The 16274-nt window shown below is 45.4% G+C and overlaps 1 protein-coding gene and 1 long non-coding RNA gene across 4 annotated transcripts in view; one reads left to right on the top strand and one right to left on the bottom strand.

Moving 5' to 3' along the window:
• LOC142022678 (uncharacterized) overlaps positions 1-1909 on the bottom strand; it is a 37010-nt gene extending 35101 nt beyond the window's left edge. Inside the window, exon 1 of one of the 2 annotated variants that reach the window (XR_012648020.1) lies at positions 1745-1909. This is a non-coding gene — a long non-coding RNA (uncharacterized LOC142022678). The remainder of the gene's footprint in view (positions 1-1744) is intronic. The other variant, XR_012648019.1, reaches the window with a different exon arrangement.
• A 126-nt stretch (positions 1910-2035) lies between these two features.
• Positions 2036-16274, top strand: part of TRHDE (thyrotropin releasing hormone degrading enzyme) — a 384180-nt gene continuing 369941 nt past the window's right edge. Inside the window, exons 1-2 of one of the 2 annotated variants that reach the window (XM_075012759.1) lie at positions 2036-3098; positions 10792-11065. In XM_075012759.1, the coding sequence (XP_074868860.1) occupies positions 2308-3098; positions 10792-11065 (1065 nt within the window). In that variant the 5' untranslated portion in view covers positions 2036-2307. The remainder of the gene's footprint in view (positions 3099-10791; positions 11066-16274) is intronic. The other variant, XM_075012751.1, reaches the window with a different exon arrangement.

Raw genomic sequence — 16274 nt, 5'->3', positions numbered from 1 at the left:
GATTGGGGTCTAAATTGCTTTGATTATGGGATACAGAAACAGTTGCCAGATCACAGAATGAAGAAAAGGTATGTTACGGAATACAAATCCAGATCCAGATCTGACTTTTGGAGGTTGGTTCTATGTTGATAAAATTGTGAACCAACCCACCTGATCCAAACAACACATATTTTGGGGGATGAGAAGGAGCAGAGGTAGTGTGTGTTAAAATTTTTCATCTGAATTTTGCATCCCTAGAAATATTTAGGTTGAGTTTGCAAAGCATCCCTATTTAGGATGGCATTTTAGCACATGCTTTTGTTAAATTTAAGTAGAACAGATTTAAGAAAAAGTTTAAATTTCAGCAAGTGCTCTCTTGAATAAGGATGGATAGAAGAAGGTACGTATCTACTTTCCTCGAATAGAGGATACAGAGGCCTTTAAGGTATTTATATTAAGTTAGGTACCAGAATACTCCCTTTGAGAAAATGGGCTGTGTGACTCCAGTCTTGTGTTCTTTAGGAGTTCCACCCAATGCTTACATGTTACTCAGCACCATGATCCTACTGGTTTAAACACTAACTGAGTAAAATTACTCACCTGCTTAAGCCTTTGTAGGATCAGTCTCTAAAGCTATGTCTACACTACAGAGATCTGTCAACAGACGTTACTGTTGGAAGATATCTTCTGACAAAACCTCTGTTGACAGATTGCAGCCACACACAAAAGCGGATCACTCTGTCGACAGAGGATGGCCGGACTGCCCGGATGCTCTCTTGACAGAACAGCCAACTGGAAGCACAGCAGACAGGGCTGTGCAGTGACCTGGAACCCCTGTCTGTTGACAGAGGGCCGCCTGGAGCATCTCCACAGCTTTTTTGTCAAGGGATTCTGTTGAGAAGGGCATAATGCCTTGTGACGGAAATGCAGAAAGCTGTTGACAAAGGTGCCAAGTTCTGCTGACAGAAGGTGTTTTTAGTGTGGACACTCCGTGAGCCTGGAAAACAAAACTCTCTAGGATAGACATAACTTAGGTGATCCAACCATTGCCCTTCCAACCCACCCTCAGCAACTCTTTAGGAAGTAGATCGAATTAACACACAGGGCGCTTGTCCCATAGGCATGTAGGGAAGGTACATGCGCACATGTTAATTTCCCCATCTTTAACATTTGCCGGAATGGGGCACATCCGACTTAATCTGCTTCATTCATTGGCGACACTAGTGCTAAGTAACCCCCCTTTTCCTTCCCTCTTCTTTCCCTACTGTAGGAAGCCCCGGATTCTAGTTTTGCCTCCTCCAATCACCCGAAGAAGTGGCTCTTACCCACGGCAGCTCATGCCCCACTGAACTTGCCAGGCTCCAGGGTGCCGCCTGACTGCTTGTTACCCAATCCCAGCTAATCCTGCGGCTGGGAGGATGTGGAAGCTGCCACAGGCCACATCTCATCGTCGCAGGCTCTGCCTGTGTGTCTGTGGGGGTGGGGTGGGGATCAGCCGGGCGGCTTCCCCTCTCCCGCCGGCGGCGCAGAGGGGGGCTGGGGGAAGGGAGCTAGCGCAGCCCAGGCGCAGGCCGAGTCACGGGGCCGGGGATGGCAGAGCGGCTCCTGCCGCGTCTGGCGGGCAGCTCCCTGGAGGGGGGAGGGGAAGTCCTGCGCGCCAGCCCGGAGGAAGCCGCTACACCGGGGTCCCTCCCCCCCCGCGGTAACCGCTGTCAGTGGGTGAAGCGCCCCGCCCCCACGCCCCGCAGGCGGGAAGGCGCCGTACCTGCCGGCGGGCGCGGGCAGAGCCGCTGTCCGGTCCCCAGGCGCTGCCGAGGCGAGGCTGCAGGTGCCAGCCAGCCGGCAGCGCCGAGCGAGGCAGGCGCTGTCCCCGCCCCCGCCCCCGCCCCGGAGAGCGCGGGCCGCCCCGCGCGGCGGGGGGAAGGGGAGGAGGAGGAGGAGGAGGAGGCGGCAGCGGCGGCGGCGGGCGCGGAGCGGGAGGGAGTTTCTCGCGAGCAGCGGCGGGAGGGCGGGAGCCTCCCCCCGCCCCGCTCCCTCCCCCGCCCCTCCCGCGCGCGGAGTTACACTCGGCAGCATGTGCTGAAGTGACCGGCAGCGCCCCGAAGAGGAGCCCAACTTGGGCTCCGCTGCGCCCGGCCCGCGCCAGGGGCTCCCCGCCCGGGGCCAGAGCGGCGCCCTTCGCCGGCCGGGATGCGGCTCCCGGGCAAGTGAGCGACGGAGGAGCCGGAGGCGCGCCGGCGGGCCGTCCCTCCCGCAGCCTCCCATGCCTGCGCGGCCCCCCAGCGGGGCGGCGGCCCCGCGGGAGGAGCCGGCGGAGTCGCTGCTGTGATGGCCCTGGCCGAGAAGCGGGAGAAGAGCGTGTCCTTCACCCCCATGATGATCGAGGAGGACGCCGCCCTGCGGAACGGCAGCCGGGCGCTCTCGGGCCAGTGGGCGGACGCGGTGGGGGTGCGACCCCGCACCACCGAGCAGCACATCACTGTGCACAAGCGCCTGGTGCTGGGCTTCGCCATCTCCATCCTGGCGCTGCTGGTGGTCACCATGATCGCGGTGCTGCTCAGCGTGCGCTTCGAGGAGTGCAGCCCGGCAGCCGCCGCCGCCGACAGCCCGGCCAGGGCCAGCGGCAACGGGAGCCTGCCGGGGGCTGCCCGGCTCAACCACGAGGCGGGGGAGCCCACCGGGCGCCAGGAGGAGGCTACGGGCGAGGAGGAGGAGGAGTGGCAGCGGCGGAGGCAGCCGCCGCCCTGGACCCAGGTGCGCCTGCCCCGGCACCTGAGACCCCTGCACTACAACCTGATGCTCAGCGCCTTCATGGAGAACTTCACCTTCTGCGGGGAGGTGAACGTGCAGCTCGAGTGCCTCAACGCCAGCCGCTACATCGTGCTGCACGCCCACCGCGTGCACGTCCAGGCCGTCCAGGTGGCCGAGGACAAGCTCGCCGGCGCCGTGCGCGTCTCCAGCTTCTTCCTCTACCCGCAGAACCAGGTCTTCGTGGTGGTCCTCAACCGGAGCCTGGAGGCGCAGCGCAGTTACAACCTCAAGATCATCTTCAGCGCCCTGATCGAGAACGAGCTGCTGGGCTTCTTCCGCAGCTCCTATGTGCTCCACGGGGAGAGAAGGTAGGTGCGGCTGCCCCCCTCCCGCCCTGCTCCCCGCTGCGCCGCCCCACCCGGGCGATGGGGACGCCGGGCTCACGTCTGGCGCCACAGGGGCACCCCGTGTGCCCCAGCAGGTGTCAGCCCCGTTCCTCTCCCCTTCTCCTAGTCTCAGTCTCCTGTTTCTAACCAGGATCCCCTCTGCCGAGTCCCCAGTCTCTGGGAGCAAAGCTCCGCTAGCGGGGCCACGAGCCGGCTGAGACCTCCCGCTCGAAAGCGCCGGGAGCGTCGCGTTTGGCGTCCCGGGGCGTGCCAAGTTACAGGTAACTTCTGCTGGCCCTGCTGGGGGAGGGAAACGCCCCCGTCAGTTCCCGCCTCTGACCTCGAGAAGCCCCTCGGGGCCGGGGCAGTGTCCGCGTGGTTAGACGTAACCAACCGGGCACAGAAAAATGGTTCCCAACTTTCCGCTGAGAGCCGCGGGAGCGGGGCTGCGCGCTAGGACCGTGCGCGCTACAGCTGGGCAGAGTCGCGTTCTCACGGGCGTGGGGCGCTTCTCCGGCCGCAGCTCTCGCCCCTGACGCTTTTGCCCTTTCGATGCTATGATGCGTTGGAGGGAAAGGCTCCTCTGACGTGACCATCATCTAGAGCACTGAGCAGGGATTCCTTTAATCCTGCACCTAATTTTCCTGCTGAGCTCCCTGGGCCGGGTAGCCTTCTACTTGCCAGTAAGGAGAAGCATATCCCAGCACTTTGCATGTTTCTGTTCGGAAGCCAGGCTCGTTCTCTGTCCAGGGAGCCCACTCCTGCAGAGTGGACAGGCTAAATTCCCATTCAGTCACTAGCGCTTGTGGCTGAGCAAGGACGGCAAGCTGAGGCAGTTTGGGGGTGGGGGGGTCCTCCACATATAATTTGTTCAGCAACTCCTAAGGTCTGGGGTGAGAGAGGCTGAGTATTTGCAGCTCCGGTGGAATAGCAGTTACCATTCTTTAGTCTTATCTCCCACAATGGGTGCTGAAGGTGCTTATAGTCGGTGCTCTCATCTTAAAGTTGAGGAAAGGAATAACTAGGAAAACCAGCAAAAAGATGACAGAGAAAGCACAAAAGTAAGAAAAAGGAAACTTTTGTTTGAAGATTTTCTAAATCAAGGTATCACTGAGATGCTTTCAAGAGCAGTTTCACTGTTTCATCCAGCATATTCTATCACAGTATAATCTGGGAGAACATGTAAATTTTATCTTCAGACAGGTTTCAAAGCAGCTTTATCCTGATAAATTGCAGGCTAATAAAATGCCTGCTTGAAAAGAGTAAACTACTTATTGAGTATATTTTCATGTTAGTTTAATCATTCTGTAAATTGAACAAAACATTCAGATTTTGCTTACAGCTAAATGCTTTTAGAGGTATAGCAAAGATGATTCAAATGCATCTTTATATAGTTATAGTTTCTTTTTTAAAGTATACTGTGCATCACAATGAGACTTATTACGTTTGTAGTGTTGTTATCCACTTTCTTTAGAAAGCTTGAAACAATCTGCAGAGGCCTCATTCAACTGTTTACTCTGCTCACTTCATCTGAGTTACGCATATTAGGTTCTAGTCTCTGCTTAAAAGTTTGGTTGACATAGATAAGTTTGTTTGGAGGTGTGAAAAGTCCATACCCAGAGTGATGTAGCTATGTTGACTTAACCTCCACTGCGTGCAGCTAAGTCCACAGAAGAATGCTTCTGTCAACCTAGATAACTGTTACTTAGGGAGGTCATGTTCCAGCACCAGTGGAAAAATCACATCTGCCAGAATAGGCTGTTTCCACACTGAGGGGTTATGCAGGCATAGCTGTGCCATGGTAACTATGCCAGTATAGTCCCTGTAATGTAGACATATAGGCTGCATCTGCATGACATTCCTCTTTCAAAAAAGGAATGCAAATGAGGGAGATCAAAAATGCAAATGAACTGCTGATTTACAAATCCTGTATTTAATTTACATAATCTCGTCTGATCCCTTTTTTGGAAGGGATTTTTTAAAAAAAAAATCAGTATAGATGGGGTTCTTTCGAAAAAAAACCTTTTGTGAAAAAACCCTGATTCCTGAAAAAAATGGGCTGTTTCTGCACTTGCATTCCTCTTTTGAAAGAGGAATGCAAATGGAGATCAGAAATGCAAATGAAGCACTGAGGTACATATCTTGTGCTTTATTTGCATAATCTCTTTTCGAAAGAAAAAAGCAGTGTAGATGTGGCTCTTTTGAAAAGAAACCCTGTTTTTGAAAGAACCTTATTCCTAATTTTTTTAGAAATGGGTTTTTTTCGAAAACGGGGTTTATTTTCGAAAGAGCCACATCTGCACTGTTTATTTTCTTTGAAAAGAATCTCTTTTGAAAAGAGATTATGGAAATAAAGTGCAAGATATGAAAATTAGTGCTTCATTTGCATTTACAATTTCCTTCATTTGCATTCCTCTTTTGAAAGAGGAAAGTAGTGTAGACGCAGCTGTAGAGCCCTGCAAATCTGTGGCTATCTGATTTATAGCCATGTACCATGCTTGTGGATTGCAGATTGGATGCAAATATAACTTTTGAAGCAGCACATGGCTCTATAGGCATGGCTTCCCACCAGTGTTGTTTGGAGAGGGGAGTCAGTCCTGTTTCACATAACAATAGGTGTTTTATGATTATTATTATTTTATTAATATTATGAAAGTGCCCACGAACCCTGGTCATAAGTTAGAACCATATTGTGCTTGGCACTGCAAAAACAGAACAAAAAGAGGTTCCCTACGCCAAAGTTCTTACAGTAAAGTGGGACTAACTTCCTCAGAGTTATGTTGCCAGGGCTCCCAGAATTAATTTATTAAGTCGTCTGTTATTAAAAATCCTAATTGATTCTTTATTCTAAATATAATTATTTATTTGATGTTGCCTGCTGAGCAAAGAATTTACATGAGGGATAGTAGGCCAAAAAAGTAAGGAAGACAGAAAAAGAACACCCCCAATGTAATTATGTCAACATCTCTGTTATTAAAACATGCTTTTGTTGCCGATGATTTTAAACAGATTGATGTTAGAATCCCAGGGAAGGTTAGCATTACAAATTGTGCAATTGCTTGCCAAATCAAAATAAAATGGGATTTTTGCAGACCTCACTCTTAGAAAAGGTTGTTGCCGCTTACCTGATTAAGGAATGAAGCTGAAGTTAACAGTGTTTGTATGGCATGTTCAGAATCTTTGTAATAAAATGTTGAAAAGCAATTCACTAATGAATGAAAAAAGGCAAAGGTCATGTAATTACTTCACTTCTGAACGTTTTAGCTTTGTTGAAAATAAAGGAAACTGAAATATACAATATAATTTTTCAAAAAATTGATTGTAGCACCATAGTAATACTTTTGCACCAACTATGATCAAATATTTACAGTCTAATGTTTGTTAGAAGCAAGACTGTTTAGGACACACAGTTATATAATAGATAGTATACTACAGTACTTTCATAGCATGATTATTCAGATCATGAATCATACTCTACTGTGAATACGCTTGATTGACCCAATTATATTGGGCCAGATTCTCAGCTTCTATAAAGTACTGCAATGCTACTGAAGTCAGTGAAATAATACTTGTTTATAGCAGTGTAGGACCCTGCTCATTTGTTTGGTTTAGTAGACTATGTACTCTAAAACTGTAACCAGCACTTGTTATAATTTTACATGTTTAATAGACATACTGGTTTCCTTTTTTGAAATGTCATAAGCTTAATGAGTGACTATAGTACATAAAAATACACACTCTACACAATGGGGTGTCTTTGTCAATATGTGTTCCTGCAAAGTAGTAATCTGCATTTTGATTAATAACCTGCTTTTCAAATGATGTATGTATAGTTGTTTCCTAAGTCTTAAACTTAGGCCAATTTCTACTATATTATACAATAGCATTGCTTCTCTTTAAGTTGTATAGGATCTTGATGTGCCAGTAGACCTTTGCTTTAACTTTATGACATTTATATTTGATTGAAAAATATTGCAACACCATTGGAATAGTGACTGCTATGAAAGGACTGTAGACATAGTTTTTCACTGGTGTTGTACATGAGAGGAGACTAGCTCTGGTGAACTGTGTGATTTCACAAGTGCAACAGACTTTATTAGATGGTTTTACTGCCCTCCCGCCCCCTGCTTATGTGAAGGAGGAAGTCAGTACACTTACCTTTTGACTCTACAGACAAAAACAGTAAATTGGTCATAAATGTTGGCAGTGCTATGAAAATGTTAATTTTTTCGCTGAAGCTGTGGTACCATTAATAAAATATTGAAATGATATGAAATATTTTTTGTCTCATGCACTCTATTTTATTGGCAGTAGCTAACAAACATTAATGCAGAGTTTCTGCAGAATGTTATAATAACTGAGGCGATTATTTAACTTCTGCATAAATGAAATGAAATCAATTCCTTGCCACTTGCAGACAAAACAAACACATTGATTCCTCTTTCTTACAGCAACCAAGATGTCAAAATAGACAAGTTGTTGAGGAAACGCATGTCTTTCTTTAATAGATGAGATAGAATTAAAATACCTGCAAATTACTGTCATGGGGATTCTGAATAGAAAAGCTGTGAGGCTTTCATTCCTGGAAGTATAACTTTTGATGGTGTTATTTCCAGAAATTATAAGATAAAAATGGCAGTGCCCAAAGAAGGTATATAGAGCAGTAGGTGGCAAAACATCCAAGTTGCTCTGTGATCTCTGTACACTAGAGAACTTCTGCATGTTTATGCCATTTTTCCCTCTTTTCTTTAGGAGAAAATGTATGTTGTCTTACATGCATATTCAATTTACTCTTCAGGGACCAGAGAAATTTCAGCATTTTTTTCTGGTATAACAACTGTTCAGATATCAAGGTGATGGGCATATTTTTGGTGAAAGCATATAATTGTTTATTATTATTGATAAAGTTTGGCATTTTCAATGTTGTATTGAATGTAAAGAAATATACAACATTGAAAATGCCAAACTTTATCAATAATACAGTGAATTCCTTCCAAAATATTCAGTTGTTGTGAACAAAACCAGACCTTCATCCAGAAATCAGACTGACAGAATAGGTCCTAGCCTTTTATAAGCTTAGGTGTTATGAAAATTGGTCATAATCTCATTATGAAACATCATGTTTTACATGACTGCATACAGTATTTGATTATTTGAAAAGTAACATTAGGCTTAGTACTATTATGACAAGAAAAAAGTGTCATAAAACTGTCAGTAGCTTAGTTCTGTGTTGCTTTTATAAGTGCTCTAAACCAAAAAGTCAAATAGCTCAGTCAGTAAATACACATTTTAATTTTTTATAAGGTACTTATATACTTTCGCGCCATCAGAAATACAAAGAAGTATGTTGCAGAATAGTACTCTATTTTAAGTGGAAAAAATTATAAGGCCTTTCCACTGTCTGTTGAATCAAATAGCTACTTACCCACAAAAAAACTTGTACCTTGAAGTTAAGGTTTCTCAAGGGCATCTCCCGTCAACACATTCGTTAAAAATCTGGAAAATGACTGTCGAGGACTCATTAGCAATCAAATCCATCAGCTATGTCCTGTCTTTACAGTCGCATAAGCAGACATTATCTGTATTACTATTCGACATGTTATGATAGCATACTGCCAATCCACTTGTAATCTACGCATGCAAATTTCAAGCATATTCTGAAAATGTAAACTTAGGTATAGCTCCTTCAAAGAGACCAATGTCAGTGGATTGTTCTCTGAATGTATGGGTGTAAGGGTCTGTGCTCAAGTGTCCCTTTTTAGAATTGGTATCTAGGTTTGTGGTTTCAAAGAAAAGACATTTGTATGTGTGGCGTTGTTAAAAACTATAGGTCTCTATTCTCTATGGCTACGTCTACACGTGCAGCCAACATCGAAATAGTCTATTTCGATGAATAACGTCTACACGTCCTCCAGGGCCGGCAACGTCGATGTTCAACTTCGACGTTGCTCAGCCCAACATCGAAATAGGCGCAGCGAGGGAACGTCTACACGTCAAAGTAGCACACATCGAAATAGGGATGCCAGGCACAGCTGCAGACAGGGTCACAGGGCGGACTCAACAGCCAGCCGCTCCCTTAAAGGGCCCCTCCCAGACACAGTTGCACTAAACAACACAAGATACACAGAGCTGACAACTGGTTGCAGACCCTGTGCCTGCAGCATAGATCCCCAGCTGCTGCAGAAGCAGCCAGAAGCCCTGGGCTAAGGGCTGCTGCCCACGGTGACCATAGAGCCCCGCAGGGGCTGGAGAGAGAGCATCTCTCAACCCCCCAGCTGATGGCCGCCATGGAGGACCCAGCAATTTCGACGTTGCGGGACGCGGATCGTCTACACGGTCCCTACTTCGACGTTGAACGTCGAAGTAGGGCGCTATTCCTATCTCCTCATGAGGTTAGCGACTTCGACGTCTCGCCGCCTAACGTCGAAGTTAACTTCGAAATAGCGCCCGACGCGTGTAGACGCAACGGGCGCAATTTCGAAGTTGGTGCCGCTACTTCGAAGTAGCGTGCACGTGTAGACGCAGCTTATAATGTATTTGAAATGCCTTTTAAAATGATGTTTCTATGAACTCATCCATCACATCTTAAGTTGGTTGTTTTTCTTTCATGAAATTTATTGGAAAAAGACTGAAACAGCATCTTCACTTGTAGACATTGAATTGCTTGTTTAGGAATGTAACTTTGCAAAGTCCACCTAAATAGAATGCTTCTGTTTGGAACTCTGTAGTTACAACACTAAAGCTATTTCTATATTTGCCCTCTTTCTCGAAGAACTCATGGTAATCAGGGTGATGGGAGATTACTAATGAAGTGCTACAGTGCACATGCAGCACTTCATTAGGCAAATTCTCCCCCATGGCAACTTCGAAGTGTCAGACTTCGAAGTGCCAGCATGCTGTTTAGTTGCAGGCACTTTGAAGTTTTGGAGAGTAAAGGCACTTGGAAGTAGTGCAGGCATTTAGAAGTTTGCCACTTTGAAGTTGCTGCTTGGGAGAATTTGGCTAATGAAGCCTAATTTGCATCACAACACTTCATTAGTAATCTGCCATCACCCTGATTACCATGCCCCCTTGGAAGAAGGGCAAGTGTAGACATAGCCTGATAGACTGCAGAGGGATTCAAAGAGCTGCTTGCAATTAATACTCAAGTAATCAGGAGTAGAAAATAACGGTACTCTAGGGTATGCTAAGTGAATATATATTATGTGCAGAGAAAGGTACCACAGTGAAACCACAGTGAGACTGCTGAAGGTCATGAAAATCGTAGATTTAACTGAAGCCTGCTAATTTGTTTTACATTACAGTCCAATGTTGGTTACCTTTTTAATATATTGTTGATCAAAACTCTTGTGTTAGAGAACAAAGTATAAACAGGAGGAGAGTATTTTATTGAATGTCAGTGAGATGTCTGTTTCTATCAAACTTGTGGCTCGTTATGTTTCATGAATTGCATTATAGTGTATATGGAGAGAATTTATGCCAAGTACAACTACATCAAAGCAAAATAACTAGGATGAGAAGTATGTGGTTCAGGGTTTGTGCTTTGCTGCTGCTAAGAATTTACTTATGTTTATTTTGGTAAACCACCATATTCTGGCAATATCAGGTAGTATGTTCATGACTCAAGCAATTCACATAGTCAGTAATGTCTTTTTTCTTTTTGTTTCTGTTACAGATTCCTTGGTGTTACACAGTTTTCTCCTACTCATGCCAGAAAAGCCTTCCCTTGCTTTGATGAGCCTATCTACAAGGCCACTTTCAAAATCAGCATCAGACACCAAGCAACCTATTTATCTTTGTCCAATATGCCAGTGGAAACGTCTGTTTTTGAAGAAGATGGATGGGTTACGGATCACTTTTCACAGACTCCTCTCATGTCCACCTATTACCTGGCCTGGGCAGTGTGCAACTTTACATACCGTGAGACTACCACGAAGAATGGGGTTGTAGTAAGTATATTTAATACTACACCTGTGAGTTCTGTATTGTTTTTAGAAAACTCTTGCTTTTTTGGAAGGAGACGTGAAACCAGCAGGGCTTAGGGTACTTGCTTGTTTAGCACTTGTAAGGTTTCTTGTTTCATTGAGAATAATGAGCCTTTGCTCTGTTTGTACAGGTTGAGCCTCTCTCGTCTGGCACCCTTGGGACCTGACCAGTGCCGAATGAGAGAATTTGCCAGTTTATGGGAGGTCAATATTGTCTAGCATCATTACCAACATTTGCACTGTTTACTGGGCTCTTAGAACACATTGGCTGTGTCTAGACTAGCCCCCAGCTTCGAAGGGGGCATGGTAATTAGGGTGTTGGGAGATTACTAATGAAGTGCTGCGGTGCATATGCAGCACTTCATTAGGCTAAATCTCCCTTGTGGCCACCTTGAAGTGTGAAACTTCGAAGTGCCGGCTTTCGTCAGTCATGGGTATGCTTTGAAGTACATGGGGATCACATGCCTGATTATTCCATCCCCTTGAAAATGGTGGGCAGGGAATGGTGAGGTATGGATAAAGCATTCGCTCTAGTCAACTATTTGCTCTACCCGTAGCTAAGTGTAACACCTCATCTGCTTTTTTCATTGTGAGGATAAGAAGGAAGCATGATTCAGAGGAGGTTATCCGGGCTTTAATGCCTCATCCTGGGTATCAGCCTGGAGCAGTGCAATTCATGCTTACTGTCATGTACTGTGCTTTAGGTCACCATCTAATATGTAATGTTGGCTTCTGCTGAGTGGTACCTGGATGTCTGAAAGGGATCAATCATGGGTTATTGAACTGGTAATTTTTGTAGTTGGGTTTATTCCAGCCTGTGTCATTGGTGACTGAAAATTATGATAATCTGAAGTGCATTTGTTAGCCTGCACAGAATAAGTTGGTTGTTTCAGCTGAGTTTCTAGGTCACAAATTTTGACACAATAATTTGTATCCAGGCAAAACTTCATGATCACTGTTATATCACAGTGTGGCTACTGATGGCTTTTATTTCAAGCTTAGAAAGAACCCAAGTCTTTCTGCTCTCAAAACCACGGTCCTCTGCTACTTGATCTAAGGGCTATTCTCCCTTAATGGTAGCAGTATGACAGTTTATGACGTGGACTAGAGTAGACTGTATATTTCATGTGGCAAAGGGCACTGCTGCACATGCACATTATTCAGCGCCATCTCCCAGTCTGACAAAGCTCATCTTTAATAATGTGGGGCTCACGGGAATTCTTGTAAAAACTGGGCACCAAAAATGCTAATATTTCCTATGCTTCTGCATATAAACAACATAATTACCAGTGCAACTGCACCTGTGCAGCATGGAATACGGAACTCAGGACCCTCAATTGAAAAATGTAGCCTTCTCTCACTTAAACTGAAAGAAAATCGTGTTTTGCTGTAGTAACACTCAGAAATTATAATCTCTAGGCTGCGGCCACCGGGGGGAGACAAAATTACATACACTGGTTAGGTTTTATACTCTGAAAACAGAGAACCACACATACATGTAGACAGTTACTTACTCCTTGATGTTTTCCTTGTTAGGCAGAGAAATGCTGGAGTGTTTGGGGTTAACAGGAATTCAAATAAAACTGCTATCAGTTTGCAATGAATTTGTGGCTGCCCAAGGCTTCACAGTTAGTGTTTAGCCCCCTATAGTTCAATAGCATATGAGTTTATGACACACACTCTTAAATTAATATGACAGTATTGCAAAAGCCATTGTAGTAGTTGTTGACTATTCTGGCAGTCTCCACAGAGAGGACAAGGACTTTATAGCTAAGTAGGCTGAGATACTCTTTCTGTGCAGAAAGTGGTCTCATCTGTTCCCGGGGTTTTTCTATTTCATTATTTATATGGTCCCCTTCTTTGTGGCATATTAGTGCTTAAGTAGTGAGCAGGCCCAAGGGATTGATTTAGACTGAATAATTCATTATATAAATTTAGATTCTTTTCCAGCTCAAATAATATATAAGCGCCTGAGCACCTTCAGTTTATTCATTAATTACACGTATTGAACAAATGTTTCTGTATTTTTGCAGTGTGGAATTACTGCAGACATTTCAGATTTGAGCTGTATTATTTCCATCTGATTGCTTAGAGAACCCCTGGCGTTATTTCTACACTGCCAGTTTAAAGGGTGCACAGGAAATTCCAGAGTACATTTAAATTTTGTTTATCCCAAACCCTGGCATATGCAACTTTGAAGGTTTTTCTTCACAATTTTGCCAGTAAAATAGAGTGGCTGAAACGTGTGACCAAAGCAAATTCACTTACAAACATGAATGACTAATTGAGGACATACACCTTGCACTGGCGCTGAAGCACTTTCCAAATGCGAGGAATTTTGCTTCAGTTGGTATGTCTTATGTGGCATTCTCTCTGTGGCTAGCTAAAGAATTTCACTCCTCAAGCACTGTCAGTCTGACACTTTATGGAACTCAATTTTGATTCACAAAACATCTGAAAAAATAGTGTGTCTTTTGTGACTTGACAGCATTCAAATAAATATGATTCCTCTTCTGCACTTATGGATCAGTCTTGCTGTAGTGAACGCTCTGATTAGGATCAAGGGAAATTAAAATTCTCAGGCCATGTATATACTACAAAATAACTTTGAAGTTGCTTACTTCAAAGTACAACTTGGAAGTAACAGACTTTGAAGTTGAGCATCTACACACACCCTACTTCGAAGTTATACTTCAAAGTAGGGCACTGCTTCATTCCCGGGAATGGAGTAAGGGCTTCGAAGTTGGTCTCCCTTACTTCAAAGTTAACTTTGAAGTAAGGAAAACATGTGTAGATGCTCTGCTGGCTACTTCGAAGTAGTGCCTAACTTCGAAGTTAGTTCCTAGTGTAGATGTAACCTCAAAGGGATAAATGTTACATTTACAGCTGGCTTGAAACAAAAAGGGATTAAATATTTTTGGTTGGCCTTCTCTCAGAAAGAACGACATTCCAATATCAAAATGCCTTTCAAACCAGGTTAATGCACATGGCCTGATAATGGATTCTATCACAGGTTTTAATTTAATCTACAGTAGAAATTAACTATGAGTAGCTAAAGTAGCCCATTGCTAAACAATAAAATGAAAATGGTTACGCATTATGAAATGTCACTTATTACATGCACACACTCACACATTTAGTCATCATTGTACATTACAAAGCCTAGTATGCATTTGAAAACAGGGAATCAGAGCACCAGTTCAGTCTATGTGAGCAATTAGCATAAAAGCTCAGTCCACATGAGTTCTGACCAGAGTCCCTTCTGGAAAACATTCTTCAGAAACAAAGTCATCTCTTTGGGGATTATAAATCTGCATGATACTGTAATTGCATACTCTGGGCTTTTTATGGAAAAATACAGAAACTGTTGAACTGCTTTAAACCACACTGAAGCACTTTCTCTTCTTCTTCTGCCTAAATTTATAATACAGAAAAATCCACATACCTTGTTACTGTCTCTTTTTTGTTAGCTACTTGCACATGTCTGGGCAGCTGGAAATTAGAAGAAATTTTCTAGGCATCAGAACTGTGAGGTTAGTCTGGAGCAGCATCCCAATTGGTACTGTGGGAGTAAACAACTTCAAACTGAGAAGTTTACTTTTAAGAGAGTGCTGGGCAGATTTGTGAGTGTGAGTGGGTGACAGGATTGCTTGTGATGCTGAGGGCAGAGCTGAATGGCCCTGAGGAGTCCTTTTGGTTTATGTCTAGTGTTCCTGAGAATCTCATGCTTCAGGGTTTTAGCTGGTCAGGAAGGAATCAGATGCCCACACTTTGAGATATGACGCTGGATGGGATGAGCCAATGCTGTGAGGGGTCACTGACTATTTTTTCTCTCAGGTGTTTGACTGGCTGGATTCTGCTCATATGCACAATGTCTGATGGCCATATGTGGGGTTGAGAAGGAATTTTCTCTCATTTGCTCTGACTATTTTGGGGTCGCTTGTCAGGATCATTTCACTTAATCAGTTCCCTGCCACAGCAGGGTTCTTGGGCATTGGTGCACTTCAGCCCTTCCTATTCTCTGCCTGTGTGATGGACAGTAATTTAGTCTCCTCAGGGCTGTGATAGCTTGGTCTAATTTGAGTTTGGTTTTATTGTTTGTGGATGTTGGATGGTGTTGGTGGCCTGTGATACACAGGGTGAATGAATTGATGGGCTTGAACTCTCTGACTCCATAACTATAATTCTCACAGTAACAAATTTACACAACTTACCAGTAATTTTTAAGAGAAAAATTGTGATGTGTTCAGGGCTGTGTTGCACCAATCCTGACATCATTCCCATAAGCCCCGCCTCCTTCTTTGCTGTTGTCTTGCCCCATCCTTGTGCCTTCATTTTATCTTTCCTCATCCCTGAAACTCCTTTCCTTTGGCCACCTTCCTAGGGCCCTTCACTCTCTCCCCAGCCTTCTCTTTCTCTTTGTTCTTCCTCCTCAGTCAGATAGACACAGAAATGCACACCCTCCTGTGTGCATAGGTGGGGAAGAAGGAGCAGGAGCTGGATCTTGACAGGCAGGAGGTGGCATAGAGTGGGATCCTGTGGGGGGTGGGTGGCAAGAGGCAGTGTGGGCGCATGACTTGTGGGGACGGTGGAAGCAGCTGGTGAGAGCAGGGCCTCAGGGAGAGGAGAAGGAAATGGTGCATGTGAGCAGGGCCTTGGGCGAAAGGGGGAAGAGGCAGCACCTGGGGGCAGGACCTTGGGGGAAGGCAGGAGTGGGGCTTTGAGGGAATGTGGGAGAGGTGGTGTGTGGGAGCAGGGCCTCAGGGGAGTGTGGGAGAGGCAGCATAGGGAATTGGGGCCCCTGTGGGAGCAGGGAGAGGTGGCATAGGGGATCATGGCCCTGAGGGAGTTGGGGAGGCAGTGTAAGGAATTGGGGCCCCTGTGGGATCAGGGAGAGGTGGCATAGGGGGTCGGGTCCCTGAGGGACTGGGAGAGAGGCAGCGGAGAGGATCAGGGAACTGAAGGAGTGGGGATGGTGGTGCCTGGGAGTGGGTCTTATGGGGGGAAAGAAGACGAGACACCAGGGTCAGGGCCTCAGGGCAGGAAGAGGCAAAGGGGCAGGAGAATATCCATTGCCCCTGGGTGGAATACAGCCATCATGCGGCTTACAAGTTTGAGGCTTCTCTGCTTGAGTGACTGTTGCTCACAGTGGGGCTTGGCATAGAAAGGAGGA

This window comes from Carettochelys insculpta, chromosome 1 (assembly GCF_033958435.1).
Source record: "Carettochelys insculpta isolate YL-2023 chromosome 1, ASM3395843v1, whole genome shotgun sequence".
Taxonomy (NCBI): Eukaryota; Metazoa; Chordata; order Testudines; family Carettochelyidae; genus Carettochelys; species Carettochelys insculpta.
Note: the sequence above shows the minus strand (reverse complement) of the source record. Positions and strands in the feature narration are given on the sequence as shown.